At 46.1% G+C, this 18,337-nt stretch overlaps 2 protein-coding genes across 7 annotated transcripts; both read right to left on the bottom strand.

Annotated features, from left to right (window-relative positions):
• Nucleotides 1–8,828: 8,828 nt before the first annotated feature.
• tmem53 (transmembrane protein 53) lies at nucleotides 8,829–10,522 on the bottom strand. The gene is made up of 3 exons (XM_027012816.2): nucleotides 10,292–10,522; nucleotides 9,877–9,980; nucleotides 8,829–9,804 (listed from the first exon to the last, which is right to left on the bottom strand). Exons 1-3 carry the CDS (start codon nucleotides 10,344–10,346, stop codon nucleotides 9,106–9,108), a joined length of 858 nt encoding a protein of 285 aa, XP_026868617.1. The 5' UTR covers nucleotides 10,347–10,522; the 3' UTR covers nucleotides 8,829–9,105.
• A 31-nt stretch (nucleotides 10,523–10,553) lies between these two features.
• Nucleotides 10,554–18,292, bottom strand: si:dkey-154p10.3 (zinc finger protein 513). 6 transcript variants are annotated; one of them, XR_003410836.2, is made up of 10 exons: nucleotides 17,116–18,292; nucleotides 16,332–17,028; nucleotides 16,098–16,185; nucleotides 15,548–15,775; nucleotides 15,072–15,205; nucleotides 13,902–14,025; nucleotides 13,666–13,802; nucleotides 11,845–11,925; nucleotides 10,828–11,767; nucleotides 10,554–10,645 (listed from the first exon to the last, which is right to left on the bottom strand). XR_003410836.2 is itself a non-coding variant. In XM_027012811.2 (10 exons), the coding sequence occupies exons 2-10, from the start codon at nucleotides 17,614–17,616 to the stop codon at nucleotides 11,658–11,660; spliced, it is 2,100 nt and encodes a 699-aa protein (XP_026868612.2). In that variant the 5' UTR covers nucleotides 17,617–17,624; nucleotides 18,023–18,292; the 3' UTR covers nucleotides 10,662–11,657. The 6 variants fall into 6 exon arrangements, 5 of the variants coding, with proteins under 5 accessions (XP_026868612.2, XP_026868613.2, XP_026868611.2 ...); XM_027012811.2 differs by lacking the exon at nucleotides 10,554–10,645 and having other exon boundaries at nucleotides 10,662–11,767; nucleotides 17,116–17,624; nucleotides 18,023–18,292; XM_027012812.2 differs by lacking the exon at nucleotides 10,554–10,645 and having other exon boundaries at nucleotides 10,662–11,767; nucleotides 17,116–17,624; nucleotides 18,082–18,292.
• Between the last annotated feature and the right edge of the window lie 45 nt (nucleotides 18,293–18,337).

Genomic DNA, 18,337 nt, shown 5'->3' with positions numbered 1-18,337 from the left:
ACGAAGATGATTTAATGTAATGGCAGGAATAAAGCATCATTAGTGCAAATTAACTTTTGTCAGCTGAGGTGATCTTGCTGTGTGCTAACGCCACTGGCAGCCTGCTGAAGGTGGTAATTTATGCGTGGTGGGGGGTGTGTGAAGTGCACCTTGCCATGAATTTCCCTCTCAGTGGCAGTCACGGTCAGAGCCGTCGAAGCGGCAGGTCCCGCCGCCCTGGGTTTGAGCAGGCCAGGTTGAGGAAAGCCCATGTTTAATTCATGGCGTTTGTGTTTAAGTCAGGGCAGGAACGAGCCGTAGTCCATTAATGAGTACAGAATCGGCCATTCAAAACAAGCTCGGGCTTGTGTAGGTCGCCATTCCAAAGGACAGACTTCCCTTAAATGCCTCTGGACAGGTTTATTTCAGGACTGACTAAGATTTCATAGATCATTAGTCCTGGTCAATTTATCCATGTTACACATGCAATCAGAATGATAAGGCATGAGTGACAACTACATGACAAAACATACTGGACAGCCTAGAAACTTACTGACACTGTAATACATAAAAAGTTACACTAACCTCTGATGTCCTGTAACAGACAGAGAGTTGTCCCTAGGACAGAGAACCCTCCATTACTGCATATATTATTGTCCACCACCCACCCACCCACCCACCCACCCCCCAACCCCCAAAGTCCAAATGAAAACATGTGGTAGATGTCTGAGTCACAGCGGTGCACCACTCAGCTAGCTGTACTCCGTCACACAACACCAGCAATGCAGTCTCACCGTCCCCGCTACACAGAAGAAGACATCGGCCTGGTTTGGAAGCCAAAATAAAGAGTCTGTCAGAGCATGGAAGTAAACATGAAGACGGAGGCTTTCTCGCTAGCTGGGAAAGTTTGGGAACTGAGAGAACTGGCGAGCTGAGGCCCTGCTGGTGTTTTCACCTGTGTACGAGACACGCAACACACTGAAGTGAGTCCGGAATAATTAAAACATTGATCTAGGAATTTCTACCATAGAAAACTCCAAGGACCAAAGACCAAGCCAGAGAAACAGGTACGTGTCTAATCCCAATGTTCTTCATCACATGAGGTCAAGCACATGTCCACTGAATTCCTGAAAACTCCCGTAAGAGGTGTGGAACAAGGAAGTGGAAGGAAAAAACAGTAGGAGAAACAGTTTTGGAGTCATCACCACTGAAATGTGCACAGACGCAGAGGCACGCTGGCTCGTCCGGAGGCTGGTTAGAGATGCACTGATCACCGGGTGCAGGGTTTAGACAAGCTGGTGTCCATGTAACCGTGTCTGCAACCTTAGTCTACACCAGAATGGAAAAGATTAGGTTTCATCTGACTTGAAAGAATGGATCTGACACATATCAGATATAGATCTGACACAGAATAGATCTGACACATCATAATAGATCTGACACAGAATAGATCTGACACATCATAATAGATCTGACACAGAATAGATCTGACACATAGCAGATGTAGATCTGACAGGTATTTGACAGACCCATTATATATTATATATATTACATCTTCAGCCCATTATATATTATATATATTACATCTTCAGCCCATTATATATTATATATATTACATCTTCAGCCCATTATAAGCATACAGCAACATTTTTAAAATAATCACGTTAAATATGTTAAGCAGCTCTTTTATATAAAAGTTCAAATCAGTCAACTTGTAAAGTTAAAGTCACATTTTAACAGTAAGGCACATTAAGTCTAGAAAATCTGTGTTTTGTCATTATTTAAACTATTAAAGCATTATAATCAACAGTGTGTTGTCACTGAATACAGACATATAGAAGCGTGTATATATCACAATGCACAAGGCCATCAAGGGAGCAATATCCTGGATGCAAATGCCTGAACACGTGGCGCATGCATTCTGTTCTTTCTCTTTAATTACTGCAGCGAGGCATCAGTGGGGCCAGGCACACGCTGTGCTGTTACACAGCAGCACGCGGACCTCTGCTGGAGTGGAATGTCAAGGAGGTGCAGCTTCACTCGGCAGCCCCGCCCGCACCGCTCCGATCGGCCAATCAGGCGTTGGCTCCGCTCACCTGACGTGGAAGGTGGAAGCTTGCCGGCTGAAACCTGGTGGCCCACAGACATTCATAACCTTAAATAATAAGGTGACCCCATTTAAACTGGGAAGAATGTAGCACGTCCAACTTTGATCAGGACTACAAAGCTTAGTTTTTCGTCAAACTGCCTCAGACTACCACATTTATCTTCTGATTAAAATGTAGATATCTGGCAACAAATTACTTAAGTACCTTCGATTACAATTAATTTTCCATGTGGGAGTGCATGCAATGAACTATTGTTCAATTAAAAAGAAAAAAGATTAGCAGTTAGTTTTTGAAATGACCAACCTGACAGAATTCTGCTTTCTCACAGGATCTGCGCCAAATCGATCCAAGCGCATACCACCTCGACTCCGAGGATGAAGGGTGCTCCTGTCTGCTTTTAATCACTCAGCATATCTTGCCAAGAAATTGCTCGTTAGCTCATGAGCCGGAGACACATTAGCTCATTCCCTGAACACCTCATTCCATCCAGTCATTCTGTCGGTGTTGTGCCTCTTACGGACTCATGCGGTAATTGACAAAACGTGGGATTGTCCGTCTTCCTGCACAGACAGACTTTTGGAAGGTGGGTCGATGCAAATCTATCACCAAAACTCGGTGGAAATGTATTTTCAGACTAGAATGATTCCATGCATCGTGTAATTCGTGAGTCCCTAAACTTGCACAAGGAGGTATTCCTACTGTAAAGTTTTGTAGAAATACCCTGCCTGAGTTGTGCCACCTTAGGAGTACTGTTTGTCTTGTTTCAGACCAACTGCACCCACGCAATAAAAGTTGATTTCCGTGTCTTCAGGTCACTGTAGCTCTATGATGCAATACTCACTATCGTACACTGCTGCACTACAGCAAAGTGAAAGCGCCTTACTTGGCGAGAAAGTTAAAATGCTACGTGTTAATCAGCTCGTGATGAATACACCCCATTCCCCCAAACATTTCTGAGCCCCCCCCCCCAGAGAGTCCAATCGTCTGCGCGTAATGGGCCAGTGAGGAGACATGCAGATGAGTGATGTGTGTCAGGGGATGTAGTCAGGAATCACAGTCCCCAAACACTCCATGATAGCGAGGCCGGTGGGGGACACGTCACCGTCACCATGATGACATATCTAAATCTGCTCAGTTAGCCAGCACCAACTAACGAATTAGCAGCCAGATTTGAGTAATAGAGTTCTCATTTGGGCCTAATGCGTTTTGCATAGAGAGCAACTTCCTCTCATCAGTCTTAAAGATGAATTGGCTTCCCGGGAAAAATCCTTAAGATATTAGTGTGGCAGCGACTGCATAAATCATAAGAGTTTTACTAAAATGGGACCAAAGTTAAACATATTCACATCCTCCTAAGAGCACAAGGAAGATTGTTATGATGTCAGGACTGAGGTTGTATTGAATCAGAGACACCCATTGTTTACAGAACAATTTGCCTGCAGAGGTGACAGCTTGCGTAATACCCTCAGGAGTATTCGTCTATTATTTGAGCAATTTTTGAATACTTGTTCTATTGACAGCAAACAAAAACTAGAATTGCGTTTCAAGTTTGCATGTTCGACACAAGTTGACAGCAGCGTTCAGCTTGACTGTGTTTATGGTGTGAGGTCTTGAACCAGTCGTGTGGTTTCAGCATGCCGGCCTGATCAGCAACTCCAGAGGGTCTTTTTTAACATGCTTTAGCCAGATAAATGAACAACCTCAGTTATTCGGTTTCTTTTCTCTTTTTTTTTTCAAAGCATATTGTGCATTTGAAATAATTTTTCTACATTCTTCTGAAAATCTAATAAGCCTGGTAATGGTTCTGGATACAGCAAAGCCACTGAGGGAAGTGTGTGGCGCGGCTCAGATAACCTCAGCTCTAGAGACCAGGCACTCGCGCTCAGTCAGACTCTCAGTCTGGCCGTCAGAGCTGGAGAGATCGTGCCTTTTCAAAGGTATCTGTATGCTACATGAAAGACAACAGACATGTGCCGTGTACAGATAGTTTACAGCACCTGACACTCCTCACGTTAACAACAAAAATACCCACGGCACAAAGAGCCCTGCACGTAAGATTACATCCCAGCGCAATTTGAGCCAAACTGAGTTAAAGTGAGTTTCCTTTAGCACAATACTCATTATGTTGGTCTTTTCTGGAGAACAATTGAGCTTGTTCTCCAGAACAGATAACAAAGGGGATTGCTTGGCATGGGGGGGGGGGGTGAGAAGTGGGAGTGTCGAGGCAGAGCAGAATCAAACAGCCTGCAGCGCGCGTGTGCCTGTGTGAATCCTGCTCTCTCCTGTCACACAGGACCCAACTCCTCTCCCCTTCATTAGACGCGTGACGTCCCTCCTGCTCTCGATACGCGCCGGGCCCCCACCGTCAAATTAAGCACACACGCATCCCATCGCACACTCGCTCCCGCCGCAAAGTCTCTGCTCGAAGACCACCTCCATGTACGTGCCTAAGCTGTCATACCACCGTGTGCACACACACAAACACACACAGACTCACACACAGATATATATGCACAGAGCAAGCGCGCTTTCACTCAGCCGTAGTACACACCCATGCATCACTTTGTCACGCGTGTACACTCCCAGTCGAATGTGCCGCCAGGGTATCATCAGTGCAGTGTGTGTGTGTGTGTGTGTGTGTGTGTGTGTGTGTGTGATGCCACCGGGTTTGTTTTGTACATCTAATTTGACGGGGCTTTAGCAGGGACCCCACGCTTGTCAGGCTGGATGTCTGAGTGGAGCAGAGGGTGTTCTCTTGAAGTCGCTCCGTGGAGCGCAGTCACTTTGAAGAAGCCGTGCTCGCCTGGGTATCATCAGTGCAGTGTGTGTGTTTGTATGTGTGTATAGATGCTGTGCTCACCTGGATATCATGAGATTGGGGTGTCTCTGTGCGTGCATGCATGTGTGTGCGTGTGCATGTGGGGGTGTGTGCATGCATGTGTGTATTTTGTGTGTGTGTGTGTGTGTGTGTGTGTGTGTGTGTCTCTCTCAGGGTCTCTCTTCACCCACACTCTCATTTCCACTGAGATTTGGAGACAGAGTTGTGGGAGGTGGTGTGAAGCGAGCTGTGATTGGTTAGTCGGACTGACAAAAAAACCCTGCGTCTTCTTTGTAGTGTTGGAGTCTTCATTCCTGAAGGCTTTTTTTCAACTTTGTCACAGCAAGGATAAGAGAGGCCCCGCCCCCTCACCCGCCTTGATGGGTGGCAGTGGGCGTGGTCAGGGATAAGGGGTGTCGGCCTCGGGCTGTCTTAGTGGGACACTTTTGGCTTGTTAGAGGAAGAAAGGGAGACTGAACTTCATCACAGCATTGGTTGTGCCAAAACAGGTGTGCAGGAAGAGGTCAGCATGGTGTGAGGTCAGCGTGGTGCGAGGTCAGCACGGTGCCAGGTCAGGGGGAGTCCCCACCCGCGTGCTGTCAGCTCTCAGAACTGAGCCTTGCTGTTGGGAGGGCCATGAGGGCTGATGTGTCTGTTTCCTGACACAACACATTCAAGGCTGGAAAACAAAATATGTCGTGAGCCCGGCGTGAGCCTGGCGTGAGCCCGGGGTGAGCCCGGGGTGAGCCCGGCGTGATATATTTATATATTTATGTAGTGCGATATAAATTTCTTCAGGATTTATAAAGATAATTCTAATTAACTGATATTATACTATTTACTGATACTCACTACTTACTATAAATCTGCTTAAATATGTCCAATGAACATGTTGAGGTGTATTTGTTTATCTAATACATTTAAATGAATAAAAAGCAACACAGAAAGAATTGCAGTTTTTTTTACCACATAAATGTGCCACAATTCTTCAGTGTGTTTGAATGTGCTTCTCAAACTCACGCAGAAAACCGGGAAGATGACTGAGATACGTGGGCTATCTAGATAACTTAGAATCGCTCCAGATTTCCCATTTCCTCAGGATAAAGGGGGACGATATCATATCAGATTTGCTTTCAGAACCGGTGCAGGAATTAAGCAGTGCTCGTGACGATGTTGTGCGTGCGCCCAGCAGAGATGCCGCACGAGCTGCACACACGCTTCGCTTTTAGTCATTCCATGAGGCACGACGTGTGTAAAACAGATGTATGAGCTGACATTAAACTCAAAGTGCAAGAGGACGACATCGCCGAAATCCAAAACGGATTTGGGGAAATACATCGCTGGGCTTTCGGTTCGCGTGCATTTGATGACCAACCACTGTAAATGTCACAACGTGCGCAGATAAACGCTGCACCTTCGCTCGCGCTCTCTGTCATCAGCTAAAATCTGGTTATGTGCGTTTACTTAAAGGTCAGAGGTCATTATCTAACTGCAGTGCAGTCGTGTATTTTCACAGTTGTGGTTAGTTCATAATGACATGAGCCCGATTATTACAGTCGCGTATGAGGACGTTTCCAGAGGTTTATATTATTCTTCGCTTTTTTATCAACGAAAGTCAGACAGGAGTTTTTTTAGCAGCTTGGACTCGCACCTGCATGGAAGTGAAACCAATTAGCCACTCGCGTTTGGGTTTCTGGGCAAGTTTCTATTTCTAGACTCCACACTCATCCCTGGGCGCGTGCCTGTCTGCGTGCACCTGCGCGCATTGTTAGGAGAGCGCGTGTGCGCTGGCTGACAGCGCCATCTGCTGATGAAGGTGGGAAAAGTGCACCAGGTTCCGCATCACACAGCTGAATTCTACAGGATTCATGTAAAAGAAAAGCAGAGCAGAGTAGAGGGTAATTCTGTAATAAATTAAATATTTTGATGTTATTTTGATGACAAGTTTTCATGCACTTCCAGCAGAACATTACATTCACATTTACAGCGTTTAGCAGACACTCTTATCCAGAGCGACTTACAAAAGTGCTTTGTCATTTCCTCATAGAATACATCCTAGTATAGTACAGTAGGTCAGAGTCCAACATACCAATGAACTAGAATACTGTAGAAATACAGGGATCAATACTGATGACTAGAAGTGCAAAACACATATAAACTCTATCTCAGACAACGATAAGTACAATAAACAATACCCTACAATAAGTACTAGAGTTAGTCAACATAGAAGTTAGTCAATACAGGAGCAGGATCAGTGGTCATTTAAATATTCCACAAATAGATGTCTTCACTTTGCGTGTGAAGACAGCAAGGGACTCTGGTGTCTGGACAGCCAGCGGAAGTTCATTCCACCATCTGAGATCCAGGACAGAGAAGTCTTGATACTCGTCTTCCATTAGAGATCTGGAACATAACACAGGCCAGGGTCTTTCTCCCACCTGATAGAAACTTACAGTGAGCTGAGGAAATGTTGCCTGACTGCCAAATGCCACTACTTAAAATCATTCTTCTTAGAGGCAGCTTGCAGTGGGAGCGTTCAGCGTTCCCTAATGCTTGGAGCCTGACAAGAGCCATTTTCCATGGATGAGGAGTCTGAAGAGGCTACTGACCCCTTTCCACCACAATTTTCCTACATCACACTGTGAGGCTTCATTAACTCGGAGGGCAATTCCGGGACCCTCCCCCTACCTCCTCCTCACGCAGAAGCATCCTGCAGTGCTCGTCTATTACGCAGCCCTGCCATAGAAATGAAATACAATAGTAAAGTGTTTAGCATAGAGGTTCTTTGAAGGCCATAAGTCGATCTTTTCACTTTAAACACAAATGTTAATTGCGATTCATATATATAATATCACAAGGTTTCCAGAGAAACTGGACGACAGGACATTTCAGCAGACAGCGTTTCTTTAGGGGCTGTGAAAGTGTTTCTCTCTCTCCATATATATATATAAAATTCTTAACAGGCAAAATAAATATATATGTATAATACATCTTTTTGCATTTTGTATATCTATTATTCTTAACAGGTCAGCAGAACAATAACAGAATTTGGGGAGTTGGGTTGCCAATGCATCTTTGTGAGAGATTTAGGAGAAATTGCACCCCCTTCTGGAATAATGCAGTACAACTGAAAGTTGAAGCATGTTTCTCTTTAGTTTCCAGTTTGTGAAGAGAGACAGTCCTACAGCGAGCAGCTTGCGTGAGGCTCACGTGCTCAGAGGGAGAATTCCACAGAGGAGGCAGAGCTTGCAAGACACAACGCCCATCCACAATGGCCAGGTTTCCACTGAGAGCTGCCCTTTGATCTAATTAATATCTGTATCGTATGACCTGTCTGGGTTGAACTCAGGACAGTGCTCAAGTGTCTATCCTACACATCGCAAATTGGAAACACCTAAGAAACGTGAGCTATGCATCTGCCTAGACAGACCAAACCTGTTCATCAGGACATGGCCATTCGTAAAGAGTTTCCCTGTTCCAGACTTGGGTGTTTTAGATGATGTATGAAGTACCAGGGAGATCTTCTAGCAGAGAAAAATGAAAATGGTTCACACTGAAATGTCAACTATGAAGTGGGAGACATCTGATGGGGACATTTTCCCCCTCCATACAAAGACATGTGGCTACTGGCTACAGAGGGAACAGGCTGATCTGACCTGCCTGGAGCTGAGACATCGGTCTATGCCTGGCCCTGCGGCAGTGGATTGCTACCTGCGTGTCTGTGCTGATGCTCTGCATGTGATTAAGGACCATCATAGCCAGGAGGTGACCAGACGAGGCTCTGTCATGAGTCCTAAGGTAGTACCTTCCAACAGACAGCAGCAACTATCAGCCAACGCAACCATCACATTACTGACAGAAAGAATCATTTTCCTTTAGACTTCCTAGCATGCTTTTCTGCTTCAAACACTGCAATGCAGTAATTGGTGTTTAATCAAACAGAACTAGTCTTTATTTCAGGAAGGCACGTTAAGTCAAATACATTAACAGATCAATTACAATAAACAATGTCAATTCAGTACTCTCAGTTTTCAGTTCACAGTACAAGACAAATACAGATTCTAATACATTAGAAGTTGGTGTTATCTTACAGGGATTTATAAAAAAGGGCCCCTTTGTAAGCCTGTTAGTCAGTAGTTTTCACAAAGATATGCAGGGATGGACATGTGACTGGTCTCATATGACTAAATATTTAAGGTCTCAGTGCTGAACTTGGACACGTTTCTTTTGTAGGGGCCCCTCAAAACGAGACATGCAGTTTTCCAGGAAGGTCTGGCAGCGGCTGGAGTAGTCCTCGGGACAGTCGCGGAACAAGCTGACGTGGGCCGGCGCGATGAAGTCGAAGCTCTCCACGGACAGCCCTCTCTCCTGGAGCACCCTGACCATCCGCTCCACGTCCGCGTGTCTGATCACGCGATCAGCGCGGGAGTAGAGGTACATCTGGGGCCAGGGGGCTGGACGCTCCAACAGAGCATCGTAGTGGTTCTTGTGGAAGTACTTGGTAATAGGATACAGGACGACCCGGAGCAGGACTACCATGATGGCGAACAGGACCAGGAAGGTGTAGCGTAGTAACACGTGGACGTCGGGGCCCAGCGTGGTCCTGAGGGCCCGCAGGGCACCTGGCACATTCTGACTCCCCGGAGCACTGTCCATGACCGCGCCCACCACACACAAGGAGTCAAACTGCTTCTGGCTCCGCAGGAGTTCCACCATGTAACGGTATAGCATGAAGCCGGCGTTGCTGAACACGTGGAAGAGGACGGGGTTGCTCTCCACCTCGTAGTCGTACAGGACCTCAAGCAGCTTGTGTGCAATGCTTTTCAGTTCCTTGTATCCAAACGATTCTGAGATAAACACTGTCCTCAAGGGGGCAGTGTATCGCACAGTGACACATCCCTGAAATGAACAAAGAAGATGAGTGAGACGCTTCCCTCTTACAAGCCCGGCGCTCGCGCAGACGAGCCTGACCTTCCGGTTGTAGATGGAGCTGTACTTGGAGAGGTGCCGGTCTCTGCAGCCAGCCCAGCCCAGCAGGAGAACCACGGGCTCCTTCGATCCGCGCCAGTATCTCTCTGCCCAAAGAGAAGAAGAACTGCCCCGCGTTACCCTCAACGTGACGCTCGTGTAACATTTAAACGACCAGCTAGCGGACCTAAACGCGGAAACACGCGCACGAGTAAAAGCCAATGGTTTCTTACGCAACACATCCGGCTAACATTAGCGGTCACGCTCCGGCCGCCGATGCCGGGAGGACACGGCTGCACAAATAAAAGCGTTTATCCACAATCTTACCGTAGTTGAACACGCGGTCGCGCCACAGCGCCGGTGAACGGAGGCGCTACTAACGTCAGTCAGCTAACGCGCGGATAACGGGGTAACGAACCTGAAAGGTGAGGCTCCGGGAAGACCACGTTACAGTCCACGCGGGTGTCTCCCATGCTGAGGGTGCGCCTGGGCTCTGACCTCCCCGCCCGCGTTAGCGCCGGGACAAGCACTTCCGGTTCATGCTAAATACAAACACCATCATCATCATCTTCTTCTTCTTGTGATCGGTGCTGCACGATGACGTTTCTGTGTCCCCCAGCACACAGGCCGCTCCGGTTGGTTTTTAGCCTCGCGGAACAAGCTCAGACCGGTACGTCGGCGGTCACGCGGCTCCGGGGACCGTGTAAATCCGGTCGCGTGGCATGGCGCTAAGATGATTGCAGGCTCGTGGTATAAATGAGGCATAAATTCACTCGAAACGCAAAAAAATCTAATATTAATACATTTTGAAAGTACCAAAATTGAAATGTGTGAAAGTATAAAATTGCACTGTATCTCGTTTCAAAAAGCAGGTTATTTAAATTCTGCTGTAAAATTGGGTGCAGGTGTCCCTAATATTAGCTTTTATATGTGTATTGATCAGGGCGCTCTTACTGATCTCCTGTTCTCCGGTCCAATTACACATCCAGGGCCTGAAACTCTCATTGAAAATTGGGTTTTAAAATGGCAGAGAGAAGGACACATATGGGGGGGATAGAGAGAAAACAAACCTTGTCTGCCAGCTCTACTTCAATCACTTCCCTGGGGTTAATGTTCACAGCATGGACTAGACCTTAAAGAAACGACCGAGGAAGCTACACACTGCACAATGCTCATGCTGAAATAAGAGCTCAGCTTTAATTTGTTTTAGTGATGTTGAGCATGTACTGAAATATGAATCCTCATGTAGAGGAATGTATACATTCATCAACTATAAAGCTATAAAAATTCAATCAAGCTGGAAAACTGTGAATATGAATTGATGTGGGTGAGCTAAATTAAACATCACTCACAAAGGACTGAAACTAAACATATATAAATAGAACCAATAAAGGAATAACCTACAGAAGCACCTGAAGTACTTTTCTGAGTTAGTCATGTCTCTCTCATAATTAGAATACCTCTGGTGTCCTGAAACTCATTTAGGATGTCCATCTGCAGGATCTGTAGGACCTGCAGGCTGCTGTTGAACATGTGTGCTTTAATAGCAGTAAGGGTTGTGATCCCAGTCTCACACCTCGTTTGTGGACATGGCAGCATGTGGGAACTTGATATTTTGAAAACAAGGGGAGAGAGAGTTGACTAATTCCTTATTACTCTTTACATTTGTTTGAGCAACAAGTGTAAGATTATTAGAATGGTCTAGAGCGCGCACAGAGCATCACACGTGTTGTGTCGAGTTACTTTAATACTTTGGGTTTAGAGTGAGAAGGTTGTCAGCTGACCTACCGCCACTGTACACAACACACAGGGAGTGAACTCCCCCTTGATACATGTGAATCACAAAGGATCATCTCTGTGTTTGCCAAGCAGAATATGTTGGACCTCCGTATATCTGGGACGTAAAGTAACAAAAGGATATTATGGACTTGAGACAGGTGGTCATTTCCAAACATTTGCGTCAAATCCAACCTGCCACGGTGACGGGACTCTGGTAGACCGGAGACTCTCGGAGGGCTTTCACAGCCTTGCCGAACACTCGGACTGAGGATACTGAACACAGAAAGGTGCTCGTTAGTTTAAAAGGCCCCTGTGTAGGTTCTCATACCTCTGGAGACACATTGATTATAGTTCTCAGTACTTTTTCCACTTTGTCCATCTGGTTTCTAAGTCATTTTTCTGATTTCTAATTATCTTGCTGAAAGATTCTGACAAAAGAAGAAAACTTTTTGTATGGCCATAAAGTTTCTGATACACTTGATAAACAAATTTCAGACAGAAATCCAATACCCTCAAGCATCAAAGCTCACAACACCTTCCTTCCTTCTTCTGGTAATGATTTTCTCAACTTTTACAGTAGACCCCCAAAATCAGAATCACGCCTTCGCCGATATGTTATGCGGTTGTCTGACCACTTAGTATGAATCTCAAAGAAATCCTCCTCTATTGAGCGCCTAAGTCCAATCACCCAACAGTCCTCAATGTAGAAACCAGGCAACGACAGTAACTCTACCCCAGCTCCGTCATCCTGCCAGGGTCTGAGTACTTAACAGTTGGTGCACTGAGGTCAGATCTTCGCTTTGTGAAAACTCCAACGCTTTTAAATGAACAGAGATCCTATAGCAAATTGGTCATCACGCACTCGTTCGCTGTTTTAACTTCACTCCGGTTAGTAGCAGTCATGTAAGGGAACTTTGCCTTCATCTGTTTCCTGGAGCATGAGACTTGGTGGGATATTTGCACACACTCCCTGTAGACTCCACTGCAGTGCTTAATTAGCTGTTCATTATAAATGAGCCGAAACAGACGATCCTATTTTCTAGAAGCTACAGTGTCTTACCCTGTAAGAACAGAGCTAAAATGTAAATCTTGGGTGACAAATTTGGTAACATTTCAACATTTTCCTCTGTGTACCTGCGTGACGTGACTTAGTAAGACACCTGAGACGAAAATCCCGGTTGAATTGGATTGGTGGTAGTGACACGGTCACTGAAGAGCCACATCCAACAGCCCACAACTTACAATTTGGTACAATTGTGCACCGAAATTACAATGTGTGGGGTTTTTTTTAAATTAATACATGTTATGGTGTGTCACACACCATAACATTTAAAAAAAAAAACACACACACATTGTCATTTTCATTTTTTAATTAGGATATAATAGCACAGCAAAAAGCTGTTTCTATAACAAACTGACTTACAGAAGCAAAAAAATATTTAATTTTCATAAAAGACACATTAAAGTAGAAAACCACTATTCCATTTCACACAATGCATACCACCAGGAATACAAGATATCATACAATTGAACTTCAAAACCTCTGTAAAAAAACCAACAAAAAAATAACCTGTGCAACAAATCACCAAAAATCAAGCCCAGTAAAAATGTGAATGTTTTATTAGCATTTAGTACTCTTTGTATTTGTTAGTATTATTATTTGTGTTTTTTTTGACAGACCCATTGTGGTTGCTGGGTAATGAATCACACACTCACTCACACACACACAGCGGAGGTACAGAATACCACTGCTGACTGCTACGCCATCAACGACCAAAAGGGAACACCACCGACAGGTGCTGGCTAGGATACTGTCAGGCAGCGCAAACCTATACAGGAGTAAGTGAAGGTTAGGGGTCTTGCTCAGGGGCCCAACAGCGGCGGGGCCTGAACCAGTAACCTCCCAACCACAAGTCAAGAACCCCAACCACCGAGCAACCACTGCCATCTGCTCTCATGCCTAACATGGCGAACCTTCAGGGGCGTGGTGAGCTGTCAGGGGCGTAGGCTAACCATCATGGGCGTGGTGTTTGCGCGTGTGCCGTAGCAGCAGCTGGCGGTCTGGCGTGGTGTACTGGCACATGGCGCAGGCAAACGACTCTCCAGTGTGATGGCGCCGGGAGTGGAGGTCGAGACTCTTCTTCTGTATGCTGCCAGGAGAGAAGTTGCGGCTCTGGGTTAGCACGACACGCGCCAACCCTAGACAGAGCCGAGGATGAGTTATGGCACGGCCGTGTGTGAGTGTTTACCTGCTGTAGGGACAGTACTGACAGCAGTAAGGCTTCTCCTGTGTGTGTGTACGCGAGTGGCGCCGTAGGGAGCTCCTGTCGATAGAAGCGTAGGAGCACTGGGCACACTTGTACGGCTTCTCACCTAGAGAAACGGAGAGGAAGAAAAAAAAAGATTTAAAAAAAATTTCTCCTGTGAATAAAGCCAAACACCATGGCAACCTTTGCCAGGGAACCGGTCTCCTGAACACACGTCTATTAGGCTGCATGCAACATCATGACAGCGAGGGGCACAGCTGCGATTCTGTCGGCCCCGGCCGCGGGTCTTTCACGCCGCTGCCACAGCTCCTGTGGGAAAAGTCTCTTAACGACTCTTTCATGCCACCATTCACTCACGGGGTGAAAAGGGAAAAAATAAAAACAAAGTGTTCTTTTAACACCCTTTCACCCACACTTGCATACCTTTATAAAGGCCCAGGTTAGGAGTTCAAGAAACTGCATGTTAATTAGTCTGATAACTGGAATATACAAGACGCAACCCTAACGAGCACACAGAAGGAGACTTGTGAGGGAAGCTCCGGAGAGCCCAAAAATCACTCTGAAGGAGCTGTAGATTTCAGCGGCTGGGATGAAGGTGCATCAGTCAGGTCTGTATAGAAAGGTGACTAGACAGTCGATATAACTGAAGAAAAGACAAATCAAAGCACGTCTACTTTTCCAGAAAGCATCAGAGTGACCGAGATCAAATGTGGAAGCTTTTTCTCAGCTTGGTAAAACTGATGGATAGAGGAATCATGCAATAAACGATAACACAACACAACCTGTTTCAGTTTGCTAAAAAACTAGAGCTTGGGAGCACATGGTGATCTGCTAAAGCCAGTCAGAAGGTCACAGGACAGTACATGACACGGTTTATATCCTAGGACTGAAGATTCACTAACAAGGTCAAATGAACACAGAAGGGGCTGAAAAACAAAAAGGTGAATTTTCTACAAATCAGTCCATATCTCAACCAGACACAAATCTGTGGCACAAAGTCTGTAAGTGTCATCTGTCATGACTTTTAAATGGAACCTAATACTTCAGGAAGGCACTATTCATATCTAAACCTTGCTGCAAGATGCAATATAAAAAAGAACAAGACTTTAGAGTGATTTGATACCTCAGAAATGTGTGAAGGTGTGAGCTCACCTGTGTGGACGCGCAGGTGCTGCACCAGCGAGGCTTTCAGCCGGGTGGTGTAATGGCAGTGTGGGCAGGCGAAGGGCTTCGTACCCTGGTGGATGCCCGCATGACGGCGCAGCGTGAGCTTGGTGGAAAACGTCCTGTCAACACACCCACATCAGACTCACAGTCAGACAGACATCTCCAATGAGCGCTAACTGGAGAACCTTGAGATCCCTCCAGCAAAGAAATCTCTCTGTATACATCCATTACAACTGCATTAAGCCTAACTGTCATATTTTCTATGTATAAACCAAGAAAAATATTTTTTAATTATTTTGGTAACACTTTCACATTCATTGACATACATTTATAAGATATGTTCAACCATGCAGACAACCACAGGCAGTGACAAGTACTAATTAATAACCAAAGTTCATTAAAGTCATGTATGTGTTAGGAATACTTTATAGCACTGCAGGTAAACCATACATGTCTGTCACCTGTCACACAGAGTACAGCAAAACTCCTTCCGTTTAGGGACTTTCAGACATCCACTCATCTCCTTAACGTGAGCGTCTCCTTCCCTCTTGTCCTTATCACCCTTCTTCCTTCCTGCTGCCTTGGGTTTCACTCTCATCTTCCTCCCATGGTCCCACGCCTCCCACTGCACCCCTCTGTGGCATTCTGGGAAACTGGTTGATGTCTCATGGTCGTACTTAAGGGTTCCTCTGTGTGCAGGAAAAATAACTGGATTGATTTGATTTGTGGAGATTTGTGGAGAGTGACAGTCATGTGGGGCATGGCAGAAGAACAAGGCGGAAGAACAAGGCGGAAGAACAAGGCAGAAGAACAAGGCAGAAGAACATGGCAGAAGAACATGGCAACAGAACATGGCAAAAGAACATGGCAGAAGAACATGGCAGAAGAACATGGCAGAAGAACATGGCAGGCTGCACGCAGATCCATGTACACTCAGTAAAACAGTCACCAGTTTCTGTCTAGTTGGTGATGACAGTATGGCTGGTTTTCTTGGGTTCTGTGTGTACTTACATGTTGTAAGACATCTGCTGGTCTGGTCCGTCACCGTCCTCTGTGTGCTGACTGCGAATGTGCTTTTGTATCTTCCTCCATGACTTTTCTAGGAAACAAATTTAGCCATGTTTACATAATCAAAGAGAAAAAAACACGAAAATACCAAGAAAAATTAACCATGACCTTTCTGACTTGTTTGCAATGATAATTTCTGTTTAATGACTTCAAACATCATGAGTAATTTTATTTTACCTGTGACCTCACAGTACACACACTTAAATGCACCCTGAGAGTGGCATCGCTGGTGGGTCTGCAGACCTCTCTCCGACCGACACCACTCCAGACACAGCGGGTATCGTGCCACACGACCCGACTGAGCCTGCACTCGGGCACGCCGGTTGTGCCTCTTCTCGTGAGCGTCGCGGGACTCCGCCCTCCTAAACTTCCTGGGACAAATGCCACACTTGTGGATCTTCGAGCTCCGCTTCCTTCCATGAGCCCTCCAGTGACGTTCCATATCTACCCACTCGGCCGAGGCCCAGTCACAGCGCGGGCACCGGAAGCTCAGGGCACCGTTGTGGCACTTCAGGTGTACGTCCAGCAGACCCTGGTTGGGCATTTCCGCCCGGCAGAGGACGCAGGACAGGCCCCCCCCACCTTCATCCTCAGGCAGCTTCTGCATCTCAGCCACGGTCAGCAAGGGCTGCTTGTCGTCCACGGCGTCCGACATGTCCTGGCCTGCTCCGGGCAGAGGGGGGCACTTGGCACTAGAGATCCGGCACAGTCCGAGGGTCATCAAATGAGCCGACTGGGCCGTTACTTCATCCTGGTCTTCTGCCACTCTGGCAGACAGGGGTCCAGACAGTCCATCTTCGGGGTCCTCCAGCTGGAAGACGTTCTCCTCCTCACTGTCTTCTCCACGCCTGTCCTCTTCGAACAGAGTGCTCACCTGAACCAAAGATAGGCCCACTGAGATGATGACAACGAGACTGTTATCGGAGAAAGAGCCCCTTTCAAACATTCATCTTGAACTCACCTCGCACGTCTGTGCCACATGAAGACTGCCTTCCGAGTTGGAGCTCAGGCCGACGTCGCACCGGGGTGGACTGACGTTCTGGAGCATTCCGTACATCGGGAGCAAGAATGACATGCGCTCCATGTCCATCTGGTCTTCAGCGCTCTTTGAGCTGGGATGGAGGTCGTACGGAGAGCTGCTCCGGAGCTCAGATCCTTCGTCAGATCTCATAACTACAGCCAGGCTCTCCTGGTCTTCTCTTTCCAGGCAGGAGAGGTGGCACGAACGCCTCACTGTCACATGACTCGCTGTCACATGACTGCTGATTCTGGCTTTCTGACTGCTGGTGAACTGGCACAGCCGACAGCGAAACACCTCGACTAAAAAGGCCTCGACCATGGCAGACAAGTGCGTTTCAATGCCCTTAGCAGGGCTGCAGTGTAGCCGAGCTGTGACGCTCTGCTCTGTGAGCCGCAGCGTTACAGGTTGGACATCTTGGTATGCATCTTTAATCCCATCCATGCTATGAGCTAGTCATGAACATACAGAACCATAACACACTGATTACAACGTCTACTACACAATATTCTACCAACAGCAACGAGCCTAAGACAACCTACTTAAAAGAGCAAGTTAGCCATTTAGCCTAAATTATAGTTTTAGAGATAGATAGATAGATAGATAGATAGATAGATAGATAGATAGATAGATAGATAGATAGATAGATAGATAGATAGATAGATAGTTAGTTAGTTAGTTAGTTAGTTAGTTTACAGTTAGCTAACTTCAACTCCATCAAACAGCGGTTTCATCTACTCATTCGGTTAGCTTGCTGGTCAATAAGTCCAGAACTACTTTAACTCTACCAAACAATTAATCTTCTGTCAAGTCACTAAATGCTAAATATTATTTATAACAATGCCGTTACTTTCAATGCCGTATTTTCATTGCTGGATAACAACATGACTGGCTAGCCTAGCTAGCTACCGTGTGACGTCCAGGTTGTTGTTGAGGGGCCAGTGTTTAATTCTTGGTAACAGAACGAACGTAGAAAAGGTTCAAATTTATCAGCTGACTTGGCATGGTAAATCCCAAACACTATCTATACAGAACTCAAATATAACTTTTTTGTAGTTGACATATTTTTAAATACTTAAAGACTGTCTTCCATTGGAGAGTATGATGTGGCAGTGTGATGTTTTACCACGGTCCCCGTCATTGACCTTATGCTAACTGCGCATGT

Source organism: Electrophorus electricus, chromosome 18 (assembly GCF_013358815.1).
Source record: "Electrophorus electricus isolate fEleEle1 chromosome 18, fEleEle1.pri, whole genome shotgun sequence".
Lineage (NCBI taxonomy): Eukaryota > Metazoa > Chordata > Actinopteri > Gymnotiformes > Gymnotidae > Electrophorus > Electrophorus electricus.
The sequence above is the reverse complement of the archived record's forward strand: the minus strand, read 5'-3'. Positions and strand labels throughout refer to the sequence as shown.